Below are 15,005 nucleotides of genomic sequence, written 5' to 3'. Positions count from 1 at the left end.
GGGGGATCAGAAACCCCAGCAGAGTATGGGGAACCACAGCCAGGGCGGGACAGCTGCCAACCAGGGCTGCCTTATCCAGAGGTGCAAAAGGCCCGGAACAAGGGTAAAGCAGCCTTGAGACACCTGCCTGTCATAGAGGAGCCTTTTCAGAAGGTGGCCCTGGACTTGGTGAAGGATGGATGGTAGGGGAAGGCCTCCCACAATGGAGAATCAGTGGTGGAGTATGTACTGACTTTCTGAGAAAAGCTCGCTGAGCTCATGGGTCTGGCCAGGGAGAACCTAGCCAGGGCCCAAGGGAGGCAGAAGGTCTGGTATGACCGCTCAGCCTATGGCACCAGGGAAGGGTTCTCATCCTGGTGAGGAAGAATAAGCTGTAAGCTGCCTGGCAGAAGCCCTTCAAGGTCATCAAGCAGCTGAATGAGGAGAACAATGTGGTGGAACTGCCCAGCCGGGCTCACAGCCACCAAGGATACCAGGTCAACATGATGGAGCCGTACTGTGACAGGGAGAGGCTGGTACTGGCTGTGTATGGCCAGTGGGAGAAGGGGGAAGAGCCACTGGTGGGTCTCTTCCCTCAGACAGGAGCCAGCCCCTTGCTGGAATTAATTCCCTTCTCTGACTAGCTAACCCCTGCCCAGCAGGCAGAGATTCATACCAACAGCTGTTTTCCAACCAGCCTGGGCTCAATAATTGAGCTGTCCACTGGGTGGAGATGGGAGCCAGCCCTCTAATCCAGGTGTTCCCCATTCAGAGTAACTGGGAACACAGCCCAGGCCCTGGAGAGAGAGATCAGAGACATGCTGGTTTTAGGGGTGATCCAGCCATCCACCAGCTCCAGGACCTCTTCTGTGGTGCTGGTCCCCAGGAAAGATGGGTCAATCCGATTCTGTGTGGCCTATCGGAAGTTCAATGCCATCACCATGTCTGAGGCCTGCCCCATGCCTAGGCCTGATGAGATCCTTGACAAGTTGGGGGGGACTCACTACCCCCGACCAGGGATCTCACCAAAGGCTTCTGGCAGGTGCCTTTGGATCCAGATGCCAGGTTGAAACCTGCTTTTGTTACCCCTTTGGGGCTGTACAAATCCCTGGTCCTACCTTTCGGCCTCAAGGAGGTGCTGGTCACCTGACAGCACCAGGGGGATCATTTACTGAGGGGGATGGAGAGTTTTACTCTAGTGGACATTGATGATATTTGTGTCGCTAGCCAGATCTAGGAGGACCATGTGTCATAGATGAAGAGGGGTCTGGGTCACCTCCAGGATGCAGGGCTGACAGTAAAAGCTGGCAAGTGCAAGGTGGGGATGGCAGATTCAGCCAAGGTGGAGGCAATCAGAGATTGGCCTGCTCCCCAGACTAAGAAACAGGCCCATGCCTTTATTGGGATGGAGGGGCTTACCGGAGGTTTGTGCCCTACATTAGTTCTGTGTCGGCTCCCATCACTGAGCTATGCAAGCAGGGTAAGCCAGACAAGCTGGTCTGGATGAGGCAGTGCCAGAGGACTCTCTGCGCACTGAAGGAGGATCTGGTCACAGGCCTGGTGCTGGGAAACCCAGACTTTGACAAGCCCTTTATGGTGTTCACTGATGCCTCAGACACAGGGCTGGGTGTGGCGCCAATGCACACTGATGCAAAGGGGGAGAAACACCCCATCATGTACCTGAGCAGGAAGTTGCTGCCCCGGGAGCAGAGCTATGTGATCATAGAGAAGGAATGCCTGGCCCTGGGGTGGGCTCTTAAAAGGCTGCTGCCAGATCTATTTGGACGCCACTTCACTGTGTGCACTGACTACTTGCCCTGCCATGGTTGCACCAGATGCAAGGGGCCAATGTCAAGCTTCTGAGGTGGACTCCGTCCCTCCAGGAGTATGAGATGGAGGTGGTCCATGTTAAAGGGAGTGCAAATGTTATAGCTAATGCTCTGTACCGGAGACGGGGGCCCGAACTTCCCCAGGCCATTGGCTAAAGTGACTCCGTTCAGTTCAGTCTCAAAGGGAGGAGAGATGTAACAAGGGGAAATCCCCACTTTATCATGTTGTATGTGAGTCTTACTCTTGAGCCTATGTGAGTTTTACTGTTTTGCACGAATACATATGCTATGACCAGTGCTCTTTGTAACCTGAGACATAGGAGGGGGATGCAACTAGGTGATAACCAGGTGACTCTTTGCCCAGGAAGCGAGATAAAAACAAGGAGGAGGAACAACGGAGTGTCTGAGGTCAGGTTGCTGGAAGCTGGCAGTCTGCTTGGGGGCACTGGAAGAGGGGGAGTCTAGGGCTTCTAGCCCAGGACTTCCCAAGATGGACTTGGCTGAAAGTCACTGATTTCTGTGCTAATAAGTTCTGTCCTACGCTGTGATCCTGTCTGACTGCGGAATTGGGGTGCAGGGCCCTCTGGCTTCCCCAAGCTTCTGTGTAAGCTTCTTGTCCTGGCAACGGTATGCTCAGAGAGAGGAGGCATGCTCCCTCAGAGTCCTGACTGGCTTCATATGGAGTAGTTCCAGAGTGTCGCCCGCTGACTCTGTGGCAGTCTCTCGCCCTGGCTTAGTGGCCCTCTGCATGATTGACCAAGTGTAACACTCTCTATAAACCACCCCTAAATATCTGCTACAGAAGAGCTCTAGATCAGTCAATGGTTAAGAGATAAGGGGCCTGCAGAAAACACTCAAGAATTTGTAGCATAGTTCCTGGGTTTTGCAGGACCAGTGAAACTTCTTGTGCCCTGCAAATGGCTTCCTCTGTGTCACTCACGCTTTACATCACAATGTCAGTACATACTGAATAAACAAACAGCATTCTTCCCAAGAAGCACCTGCACCAGAACTGGCGATGGGCCTGAACTAGAGCTCAGATTCAGATCCAAGCTTTACCCTATGCTGGGCAGGTTTAGATTTGGGGTTACAATTCAGGCAAATGACAGGGACAAGCCCAAATCAGGGTGCTGGTTCTGGATTCTACCATCCCTAAGATTCCTGGGTGGGAATGGTCAGATCTGATGTCTTCTGATCTGGGCCAGTGTCTAGTCAGAAGAGTAAAGAGAACAAAAGCAAGATGTACCATTTTGCTCTGCCATGTTGTCCTGGTGTGTTCTCGGTGCAAAGGTAGTCAAGTATGTTTATTTAAATAGAACATTAGTTGCCTGAGAAATAAAGGTACCCTGAGCTTCTGGATTCATTAAGTTTCAGAAAAGTTAGAAGCAGTAAGAGATGGCAGCAAATTAGATTCAACTCTCATACTCAAAAGTGTCTTAAAGAGAATTTTAACTGTAATATAACAATAACTCCTCCCCGGTGCTGGTAGCAAGATGCTGCAAAGAGACAAGAGACCACCATGCTGGTGCTGGGGTGAAACGCCAATGCCAACTCAAACTGAAGGACTGTACAGATGTGCTACTGACCCACTCTGTTTAGAACACTGCTCACTCTGCCCTACAGCTCCTTGGGTATAGCACTGGAGCCACACGAGCCATTACCCTAAAACAAACCCCTATCTTGCTCCTGTGCTCCTGAAACCCGATTCTCCCCACCAATCACCTACCTGTAAGTTGTACCTGCCATCCTTGATCAGCCACTGCAGCTCTGCTAGGTTCCCCGTGGATGCTGCACTGTGTGCTGGAATCACACTGTTGTTGGTTCTGTTTCCCTGGAATCTTGGCTTGCAGTACCAGGAACTTCAGGCACTCCAAGCTCCTCGCTGTTGCGGCATGGTGGACCAGGCCGACTCCCAAGGAGTCTGTGATGTCCCAGCCCAGAGTGCCATCTGTGTGCAGCTGCTCTAATCTTGTTAAATCCCCTTCCTTGGTGGCTAAAATTCCATGGGAAGCTCCATCCTCTCTCTCTCTGAGTCTCTTGATTTATGTGCAGAGCAGAAGTAGCCTGTCTCTGGTTACCCGAGAAGGTACAGCTGGGGGCATATGTAAAGCAGATGGGGCTAAGCTGGGGTGGGAAATGGAGTTATCCATCGAGCAACCTGCATTATAGCAAACATACTCAGCTGGGAACAAATAAGATCCAAAACTGTATGGGGAATTGCTACATAGACAAAGCTTTTCCTAGCTTTGCTCCCCAATTTTGCATTCAGTCCCAAACTATGTTAAAGCTCAACTAAACAGTTATTGTAAATAAACATATAACAAACCCCTGGGTCCCAAATTGTTAACAGAACATATGGGTAGACTCATGAGTTACAAACTCTCCCAACAATATTCTCATCCACTGAAAAACTATTTTCCTCCCTCATTCTTCTCTTCTGCAGACTAAACAATCCCAGTTCCCTCAGCCTCTCCTCATAAGTCATGTGCTCCAGCCCCCTAATCACTTTTGTTGCCCTCGGCTGGACTCTCTCCAATTTTTCCACATCCGTCTTGTAGTGTGGGGCCCAAAACTGGACACAGTACTTCAGATGAGACTTCACTAATGTTGCATAGAGGGGAATGATCACATCCCTCAACAGAGTAAAGTGGATCTATTTGGGGTTCAGACTCCCAAAAAGGCTGAACACTGGGTGCTGGAAAAGTGCCTGTTAACTGAGGGACTCTTGGCTGAGTGAATCTCAATTTCAATGAACTGCAGAGAGGCGTGGCCCAACCTCTGGGTCTGTGCTGGAACTGACTGGAGTGTCTAACTCAGCAAGACAGGAGTGGAGGGGCACCTGTTCTGGCAGGAGGGTTGTTCTCAGTGGTATCCCAGCTCATCGAGTGACAGTCTTGAGGGGAGTCTCTGTGACCAAACCCATCACAGCAACACCAAGGTCTGACGAATTAACATGCTGCACTATCTATTAATAGCACTAAAGCTTCAAGGATAGAAGCACTGGGCAGCCCAAACCACATTACCAAAGCAATAATGTCCCAGCCTTCAGCACTTATCAACACTGGGTAGTACTATTGAGGTCTGCTAAACCAGCTGTCTGAGCAGAACTGGAACAGCATGCTGAAAGAACACATGCACGCGCAAGCCAAACTGACAACACTGTGTAATCACATTGTATGCAGGGCATGGCATAGAGCAACCAGGGTTGCATTCAGACCAGGCATCTAGCAGCGAAAGGCAGTAGGCTCATTTCTCCAAGACATCTTGTTCCCTCCCTTAATTATTTGTTTTCCAAGTTTGATCTCACACGAGACCATTCCACACCTTGACTAAGGGTCTTGGGTTTCTCTCGGTGTTTGTTTATTGATAATCAAGGAGGGCACTTTTTGTAGCCATGTTTTAGATTAATTACATGTGTCACTAGTGTGAAATTAATTCAAATGTCAAAAAACCTATGGTTCAAGGGACAGAAATCAAGATTGTGGTACCAAAAGAGGCCATTTTTAAAAAACATAAGCAGATATTTATAGCTACATTCTGCTCTTAAAGGTGACATGAAAAAAAATCCAGTAACTGTAGTTATAGGTTTAGCCCTTCAAATGGCAAGGGGCACTCAGCACTTACTAGCATTTACATTTACCTTTCCTTACAGCTCCTTCCTGACCCCAATCCTGATCAAATTAAGTCAATGGAAGTTTGGCCACTGATTTCAATAGCAGCAAAATCAGGCACCCAGAATGCAACTATGGCCCTGTAGTATTTGACACAGAACTCCACAGCAGCAAGGAGCAGCCTTAGGAATGGGGGCGGCTTTTTTAACATATTGCACAGTTTCACAAAGTTTCTTTGATTTCTGTCACAAGGTTATAAAATCATAGTAATTAAACAGGACACCAGTAATGTTATTAGCACAGGGGGATAAATGTTATCAGGATGCTCAGATCTAATCTGTAGTCACTCGGTAAATACTTCATTCCAGTCTAATTTTGTAATTAAGTGGTTTAGGAGGAGTCTGTGTGGAATCTTACATTCAAACACAACTTGCATGGAGGTTTATGGCTGCTGCTGCATGTTGGAATGGATACATTCGTGTATGGCTGATTTATGTCCAATTCATAGTCATCTCACAGCAATTCCGAAGGGAGAGTATATGGCTCAGAAGGGATCTTTGCCCATTAATATCCCCCAGTTGCATGGAAACAGCCACCCTCGCTTCATGTTATCCCTCTCAAAAATGTTGGTAGCTGTAAGCTGAAATGTGGTACCTAGTGTAGTAGGAAGAGAGCCTGAGATGTAAGTCCTTGTATCAGAGGCCTGGTATGAGGCAGGACCGGTTCACAGAATCTGGCAAGAACAGGGCTAATATTGCAGAAATGCACATTCCTAAGGAATGCTAGTCACAGAATACTCATGTGAACACATCCCAATATCAAGTGGTACCTGAACATCCTGATAGCAAGGATGGTACAAAAACTTTCCCCAAGGATAACAGGAACCCAGTGATCCCTCCTAAAAGATAAGGTCAGGATGACAGTATGTAATAGAGATGTTTTAATCGAACCTTTATGTACAAGGATAAGTGATAACTAGCCACGTCAGGGGGCAGTAACTACAGTAACTATGTCAGAGGGGCAGTAGTAACTTGTTTGTATCAGGGTATAAAGATGTATCTCAGAGGGAGTATCTTTGTCTGGCCAAGGGAGGAACGGAAAGTTCTGCCGTTCACTGAGCTAGTCCATTGTTACGGGCATACATTTATTAGCGGTCTGGTAGAGTCTGCGGGATACTAGTATCATGCTTCGTCGACAATAAACCTGGCTGGGTGCCTTTGTCTCTTAATGGATCTTGTGGTCATTGGGCAGTTCACTTGAGGTCTGCCATGCTGGGGTGGCACACAGAGGGAACACACATGCAGCCAAACATCTATCCACACCTGGAAAGGCATGCATACTTTCCCCAGACCCTTATCATGTCATCATATGTGAAGAGACATAGCAGCCTTTGAAATGCTCTCAATCAGAGTTGTCTCTTCCACCTCCTTTCACCATGGTACTTGCCAGCCTAACTGTCCCATGAACTCCTGGGTCCCCAACATAAAACAGAAACTTCTGAAGGAAAATGCGCTTTTAATTACATTTCAGTTTAACAGGGTTAACTTTTACTATCTGTGAGAACACAGACGTATTAGTCCTTCCCCATCTCCTCACTTCACCCTGCCCCCCTGCGTTATCATTTTATTTCTAATCCATTGATTAGCAGTCGGAATAGAAGAGCCACCTGACTGGCCAAGTTCTGTTCTCCATAGGAGCAGACAATGCATTCCCTTCAAAGAATTCACAGCTGAATGCAGGACCTGCTCCCTGGCAGGAGAAGTAATAGGAAGAATGCACAGTCAACACCAACAAGAGTAACCAGTGCAGGTGCCATAAGGACGATCAGAAAAGAGTTAGAGGAACACTTAAAAGTAGTATTCTAAATCCTTCAGTACCAACAAATCCTCTGAAACATCAGGTATTGGCCAGTCGGAGGCAAGGTACCAGCCAAGGTACCAAGGATCTAATGTGGTACAGTAAATGTTATATTCCTGCCTTTGAGAGATGTCTCTAACAGCCTTGTTTGGCAACCTCCTTTCCTGGAAAGACACTGATTTGAAACAAAAGTTTTCCTAATTTCCATTAGTCCTGGAAAGCCTGTTTCCTTCATGGGGAAGTTAAAGCGAAGATCTTTAATGCTCATAACTATGTGCATGTAGAGTGAGTGTGTGCACATCACAGATTCTACAATTCTGATGCTCAGAAAGGTGGGACTGGCCAGATGTGACAAAATGACGCATGCATGCTCACTCTTCCTCTGAATGCACACACATCCTGTACACTAGCCCAACTACCTCCTGACTGCACACACACATTCTAAGATTGGCGCCCTTAAGACATACATACACCACCCTATGCATAAATGCAGGCATTCTGACACAGCCTCCTATGTGCAAATACAGGTATCCCAGGAACACATACATGCCTTCCTAATCTCTCATAGAGTGCTCCTGAATGCAAACTCCTACTCTCATTCCTCTGTGCTAGCCCAGGCACACCTGTGCACAATTACAGCCGCTCCCCTGGATACAAGCACACCTGAATACATTAACACCCCCCAACCCAAATGCAGTCCCCAAACCCAGAGTTTTTAACTGCTCAGTAGAACAAGTGAGCATTCAAAAGTTCCTCAAACATAAGCAGTGATATTACTTGCCACACTCCGATGTCCTAAAGGAATGTACATGTAATAACAGCTGCAGTCCTCCCAGCACAGGACAGCCAGTTCTTCAGGAATGGGAAGAGTCTAAACGTCTGATTCTCCGTTGCCCTGCACCTTCTGCAGTCATTTACACCAAGCCAAGGAAGGTGTAAAACATTACTGTTCTGACTGGACAGCTTGTCACACCCAATAAATGACACACCAGGTACAGAGCAGGGGAGAATCACGCCCCAGGAATCTGTTTCTTTCAAGGAAATCTCTCCTCTCAGTTCCCCGTCCTGATCCCTGATCTCTAAGTGACTCTGTTCTGTTCTAGCTGAGCCACAGACTGCTTCAGATCTTCCACTATCATGTCCACATCCTCCTTGGTGGTGTCCCGCCCCACACTGAGCCGCAGGGCATTCTGAGCAACTTCATAGGGAATCCCACAGCTGAGCAGTATAGAGGAGGGCCTGGAAAACAACACAATGAAAGCAGGGTTTAACCCTTTAAATATCAAGAAAACACATTCCTCTCCTGTAAAATTTACTATGATAATGAAAACAAGTATAATTGAGCAGTGGCAGTCCCCTCCTCCAAGCAGATTATACGCTCTCCCCCTCATTCTGGCTGAAAGGCACTGGATTCTTCTAGGAGTTGGTCAGTGCTGTTCAATCTAATCAGCTGGAGGTGTCAAGACAATCATGTGAAATACTTGCACTTGCCTCTGCCTACTGGAGCTAAACATGCTGATTTCACAGTACTTTTGGCCTGCAGTATTTCAGCCAGCCAGGAGTAAGCCAGTGACCCATGCCACAAACTGGGATCAAACCCATCTTCCACATGGCAGTCTATAGCACTAAAAATAAAGACATTCAGGGTATTCGAGCTCTATGATTCTATGAAAACACCAAGGTTTCTTACTCAAATTTTGGGCTCTGAACAATCTGAAATCTTCTAGCCTCATGGTTCAGCTGGTCATGAGGTGCCCTATCTTTCCAGTCTGACTGCTCTCATTCTGACCCTGCAAATGCTGAGCTCCTCAGGTCAGCTTCCCTGCTTTCCACGTGCTCTCTGCATACCATCTGTGACATGGCACACAACAGCAGGAGAGCGAGTCACCACCTGAGCACCTCACTGCCCTGTCTATTCAGTGAGAAACTACCCAATGTCACACTAATCCCTGTTACTCAGTGACTCAATAGTTTACTGTACATCCTCAACCTACTCCTGGGGGTTACTTGGGACCATGTGGAAAGCACTAATCTTGTGTGATCCCAAAGGAGCTGTTTGAAGGAGCAATTGTTTATGAGAAACTATTTCATAAAGGTGCAAACTCAGTCCCCTTCAACTTGACCTCTCTCCTCCCAGGAGAATGACTCAGTATCACAACATAGATTGCTTACTGGTCACCCTTCTCCGAATGGCATGCAGCACCAACACTGGCGAGTAGAGTCTTGCAGTGAGACAGCACCATCCGCCCTGCAGAAGAGACAAAGCACAGGCCCCGCTCAGCACAGAATACTTACCAAGCTGAATGACAGCACAGGGTCCCTTCTTTAAACCTCCCATACACAAATGACCAACCTACACTTCAAACAACCCTTTCAGCACAACCTCTGAGCAATGTTTTGGCAGGGTCATTTTCCTCTCTGCTCAGGGTAAGAGGTCCATGCCTGGCCCTGGCAGGCCTGACATGCTTCTCCACAGATGAGGGGACTCTGGTGATTCAGCCCTGTGCCTGGTATCCTCCTGCAAGATCAATGAGCTGCTGCTCTCAGGCTTGTGCAGGTCTTCTGGCATCCTGCTCCATGGCAGAGGTGGCCATGCAATATGTCTTCTTCAGAGTCTGATAGCACAGGAGGAGAAGCAGCGGGCTAAAGTGAAGGGGAATTGGGGGCCCAGACAGAGATGTAAAGGATGACCGTTGCTAGGATAGAAGAGAGATACCTTGCAGCCCTGGCCCCCAAAAAGAAAAGTTACAAGTGTTGCAGAGCCGCTTGGCACCTGGAAATTGACTGTTAAAGTGGAGTCTCTGCTTTCCAAACGAAGCCTGGAAAATAAAATAAACATTAACAGCTCCATGAATGCAAACTGCTCTGCCCTGGGTAGGATGAAGCTGGGCAGGAGGAACACACCCTAGAGCCCCTATAAGCCTTCATCCCCATGCACCAGTAGGGCTTTGGGGAGACCTCCTGGGACTTGACACGTACACAGCCCAGGCTGATTGGTAATTTGAACACTGAGCTGGCAGGCTGGGACAGACAGCTCTAGAAGGTTTCTGGGGAATTCACCACTGTACCATGGACACTTTGCTCTGGCTACACTGGTGCAAGGAGGCTCCAAGGCCCCGACAGGAAATAAACCAGTGTAGGACACTAAGGAAGCTGCAGACCCTGCTCTGCTGACTCTACACTCCCACCGCCATTGCAAGAGGCCCCGCTGCAGGGAGAGTTCCAGGGTGGGTGAGTAGCATGTTGTGGAAGTGACCTTGCCAATCCTGCCTCCCCATGATTCCTGCACCCCTTCAGAGGGCCCTAAGGGCCAATACAGAAGGACTACAAGTTAGGGGCATCAGAGGCAAAACAACATCCAGCATCTCTGAATAGTGGGGATGCACGCCACCGAATCAGGAGGAGTCATGGCCACAAACAGAAAGCCAGTGAGAAGGGTTGCCACTTCCTTCTACAAGAAAGCTGGGGAGGGCCAGTGTTGGCTGAGGAACTGAACAATCTGAAAGGGGGGAGGGGAGTCCCATTTCACCCCCTTTTTTATCTATTCTCTAGGTCACAGGTGGCCAAACTAAGGCCCGCGGGACCGTTCTGCCCAGCCCCTGAGCTCCCGGCCGGGCAGACTAGCCCCTGGCCTCTCCCCAGCTCTTCCCCGTCTCCCACAGCGCCGCGCCACCAGTGCTCTAGCCCGCCACTCCTGCCAGGCAGCGCAGCTGGCGTGGCTGGCTCTGGCTGGGTGGCAGGGCTGCGAGCTCCTGCTGCTTTGAGCGGCATAGTAAGGGGGCGGGAGTCAGGGGACTGGATGGGGCAGAGGTTCTGGGAGAGCGGTCGGGGGTGGGGAGCGGGGGATGGATAAGAGGCAGGGGGTCCTGGAGGGCAGTCAGGGAACAGGGAGTGGTTGGATGGGGTGGAGGTTCGGGGGGGGGGGGGGAGGCAGTCAGGAGACGGGGCTGTGGATAGGGGTCGGGGAAGTCAGGGGACAGGGAGCGGGGGGGTTGGATGGGGGTGGGAGTCCTGGGGAGGCGGTTGTCCCAGGAGGGGGTGGTCGGGGACAAGGAGCGGGGGGGTAGGATGGGAAGAGGCTTCTGAGGCGGGCAGTCAGGGGGTGGAAAGTGGGAGGGGACGGATAGGAGGCGGGGGCCAGGCTGTTTGGGGGAGGCACAGCCTTCCCTACCCGGCCCTCCATACAGTTTTAGAACTCCGATGTGGCCCTCGGGCCAAAAAGTTTGCCCACCCCTGATCTAGGTACTTACCTGGCCCATGTAGTGTGTGACCACTTACCCTTCTCAGTCCATTTCCTCCTCCCTCTTTCTTTGTGATCACATATGCACTCCCCTGCTCAGCTTGCTACATCTCAACTACTTCCTCCCCCCATTTCAGTGCCCACTGATGGTGTGCGCTGTGTGTCTCCCTGCCAGATGCTTTTGTCACAGTCCTTCCAAATTGCTGGTGCTCTTGAAAAACATGCTCTTTTCTTCTCCTCCTCTAAGAAGCTTGCTGTACAGACTGCCTAGAGATCAGGGACTCCAGCAGGGGCATAAACGTGATAGGAACGAGGTATGCTCACTTCTAGCCTCTTCTCCAAGTAATCCCGAACCTCCTTCATGTGAGCCTCATAAGCCTCACAGTTCTTGTTCACCAGCTCAGCGGCCTGAGTGCAGAGAAAAAAACAAATTGGACGCTATATTTCTCAGCAACTGTAACACAAGACCTGGTCACAATCATGTGAGAAGAACAATAATCCCCTGGAAATGTACCATAAAAACAGCCATACCGAATCAGACCAATGGTCCATCTAGCTCAGTATCCTGTCTTCCGATAGTGGCCAATGCCAGGTGCTTCAGAGGGAATGAACAGAACAGGCAATCATTGAGTGTCATCCACTCTCAGCTTCTGAGTCTAAGTCAAGGTAGGCGTATGTTTTACCTTTACCAGGAACTATGGATATGGCTGTACAAGTACTAACAACCAATCCAAATGGAATCATTTCCTCTGCCTCATGTACCTGTATATAAGCCAATTTTTCTGATCTAATAGGAGGCACACTTGGGGATGGAAGGGCTCATATATGAACTAATTCCACCAAGGTGGAATTTGCATTGGCCACTGTCGGAAGACAGGATACTGGGCTAGATGGACCTTTGGTCTAACCTAGTATGGCCGTTCTTATGTTCTTAAGGGGCCTAGCCCCCAATCCGGAGAAGAAAGCCACCTCGAGGGGGATGCTGGTACCATCAGTGGGCACAAATCCTAGTCTGGTGAAATGAAGCCCAAAGTCCACATGCTCTGGGCCCTCACAGCATTTCTTCTCCAGGGGCACTTTTAGAACCCAGGTACCAGCACATTTCTGTGGTGTGGGGCCAGATTTCACAACAGCTCTGCATTCGGCATACTGAGCACTTCGAAAATCTGTTCCCTTATTTCGATGCCTAAACAGGAGCTAAGCTCCTTACAAGTCCTGGCCTTAGTTTGGCATATTTATAGGACAATTTGGTGCAGCCTTCAGATTCCTGGTGACTTGCCAAACCAGTGCTAGGCACTATGCAGTTTGTTCACCTGCTCTGAAGAATGCTTCCCGGATATCAAACCATGCATGGGCTCTTAGTTTTCCCCAGCCTGTCTCACAAACTTGGTATAGGTTTCAGAGTAACAGCCGTGTTAGTCTGTATCCGCAAAAAGAAGAACAGGAGTACTTGTGGCACCTTAGAGACTAACAAATTTATTAGAGCATAAGCTTTCGTGGACTACAGCCCACTTCTTCGGATGCATAACGAAGAAGTGGGCTGTAGTCCACGAAAGCTTATGCTCTAATAAATTTGTTAGTCTCTAAGGTGCCACAAGTACTCCTGTTCTTCTTTAAACTTAGTATAGAGATCCACAGGGGGCGGGGAAGTCCCCTAGCTCTAACTTTTCCTAATCAGAGCTCCATACACCAGAAACCACTATGTAGTTTTGGCCTCTTTAAAAAAAAATCTCTTCTTGGTGATATAGTTTTCAAATGTGCTGTTACTCCACAAGTGAATGCAAACATGTTGTAGCAGTCTTCCCCCAAACCTTGACATGAGTGCTGGGGAACAGAACTGTATAGGTCACAGAAGGGGAAAGGAGGGGGAAGTAGAAGGAATAGCAGATCATGCTGTGCTTTATTACAGATCTTTCATGAATTACAGAGGCCATTTTTCAAGATCAAGACTACACTGCTAAAAATAACAATGCAGTCGTGGGAGGCACTGCTTGGGCATATAGATAGCCTTGTAAGTATACACCCTAGGATTCAGGAGTGTAGGGCACTCTGCTTGCCTAAGCTGTGCCTCAGCATCTACATTGCTGGTTATAACTGTGCTAGCTGGGCATGTAGTGTCTGTACTCTAAGACTCATATCCACCACACACAACTTTCCCCTCTTCCTGTGAAATACACACTTATCCCAAGATCCTCAAAGCATTGTGCAGATTTAGCTGGGTGACTCCCTTTACTGGCATGGGAAGTTATTCAGCTAAATCTCCCAGAACCACTTTGAAAAATTTCCTGTGGCTAATAACAGAAAACAAGGGTTTACACTGCAGTCTTGTTTTGCTACAAGTTGACTTTTCTTTTTTAGTTAGGTTTTTTTTTTAAAGAGTTTGGAGCATAGCAGACAAGTTAGTTACTTATCTATCAGGCACCATTAATGTTTGACTCACACTCTTTTTTCTCCCTTGATTCCTTCTGAACTCACCTTGCCAAGGCCAGCAATCATTGGCGTATTCTCTGTTCTGAAAGAGAAGCATTTGTACAGAAATTATTTATTTCCATCTTCCCCAGGAAATCAATGGGTGCCGAGAGCCCCATTTTTAAAAGGCAGTAGCCCCACTTGCATACACAAGTAATGTGAGCACAACTGCAAGGCAACATGTGGGGTAATTACCACAACAAACAACTGTGTGCACAAGTGGCCAGTTAGGTGCTTAACTCCCTATTTGTTCAAAGCTGTGGTAAAGGAAGCTGATATTTTTCAGTTAGTCAAGAGAATCGATGTTGCCTTTTTCTACATGGAAAACTCTACCTCTGGCTGCAAAAATCAGTGACTAGCTTGAAGCTGTCACTGAGATGTCTGCAGATGGCTTTTAGGAATCCAGGAGAACTTCAAAATGGTCTTCTCTTTGTGACCCCAAGAAATTTGACATGTGGCTTACACAAAGTCATTGATACTGTATTCAGAATGCATTTAGTCAAAAGCATAACAGACCCCAGTGTGTATATGCCAGCAGCAGAGTTCTTTTCTCACACCCACAAGAAACCTTACTGTCCTTTGTACAGTTCTTACAGGAGAGACAGGCTGGGAATAAAATGAAAAGTGTTCAATTATCAATCTAATTATACCCTAAATCTGGCTGGCTGATCAGACTGTTCCTTCCAATGGGGAGAGACTTCCAACCATGTAGACTTTCAGGGTACATCTACTGATGCGGTGGCATGTAGAGTACAGACACTACATGCCCAGCTAGCACAGGTATAAACAGCAATGTAGATGCTGAGGCACAGCTTAGGCAAGCAGAGTGCCCTACACTCCTGAATCCTAGGGTGTATACCTACAAGGATATCTACATAAGAACATAAGAACGGCCGTACCGGGTCAGACCAAAGGTCCATCTAGCCCAGTATCCTGTCTACCGACAGTGGCCAATGCCAGTTGCCCCAGAGGGAGTGGACCTAACAGGCAATGATCAAGTGATCTCTCTCCTGCCATCCA

The 15,005-nt window shown here is 48.4% G+C and overlaps 1 protein-coding gene across 9 annotated transcripts in view; it reads right to left on the bottom strand.

Annotated features, from left to right (window-relative positions):
• Nucleotides 1-6,380: 6,380 nt before the first annotated feature.
• The window catches only part of SCLY (selenocysteine lyase), a 25,367-nt gene continuing 16,742 nt past the window's right edge, over nucleotides 6,381-15,005 (bottom strand). For 7 of the 9 annotated variants that reach the window (XM_054039095.1, XM_054039096.1, XM_054039098.1 and 4 more), the window contains 5 exons: nucleotides 13,992-14,028; nucleotides 11,841-11,924; nucleotides 9,993-10,095; nucleotides 9,449-9,524; nucleotides 6,382-8,515 (listed from right to left, as the gene is read on the bottom strand). In XM_054039095.1, the coding sequence (XP_053895070.1) occupies nucleotides 8,356-8,515; nucleotides 9,449-9,524; nucleotides 9,993-10,095; nucleotides 11,841-11,924; nucleotides 13,992-14,028 (460 nt within the window). In that variant the 3' untranslated portion in view covers nucleotides 6,382-8,355. Of the gene's footprint in view, nucleotides 8,516-9,448; nucleotides 9,525-9,992; nucleotides 10,096-11,840; nucleotides 11,925-13,991; nucleotides 14,029-15,005 lie in introns of all 9 variants that reach the window. The other 2 variants (XM_054039090.1, XM_054039091.1) reach the window with 1 other exon arrangement.

This window comes from Malaclemys terrapin, chromosome 9 (genome assembly GCF_027887155.1).
Source record: "Malaclemys terrapin pileata isolate rMalTer1 chromosome 9, rMalTer1.hap1, whole genome shotgun sequence".
NCBI classification, from domain to species: Eukaryota; Metazoa; Chordata; order Testudines; family Emydidae; genus Malaclemys; species Malaclemys terrapin.
This window is presented reverse-complemented; position numbering and strand designations above follow the sequence as displayed.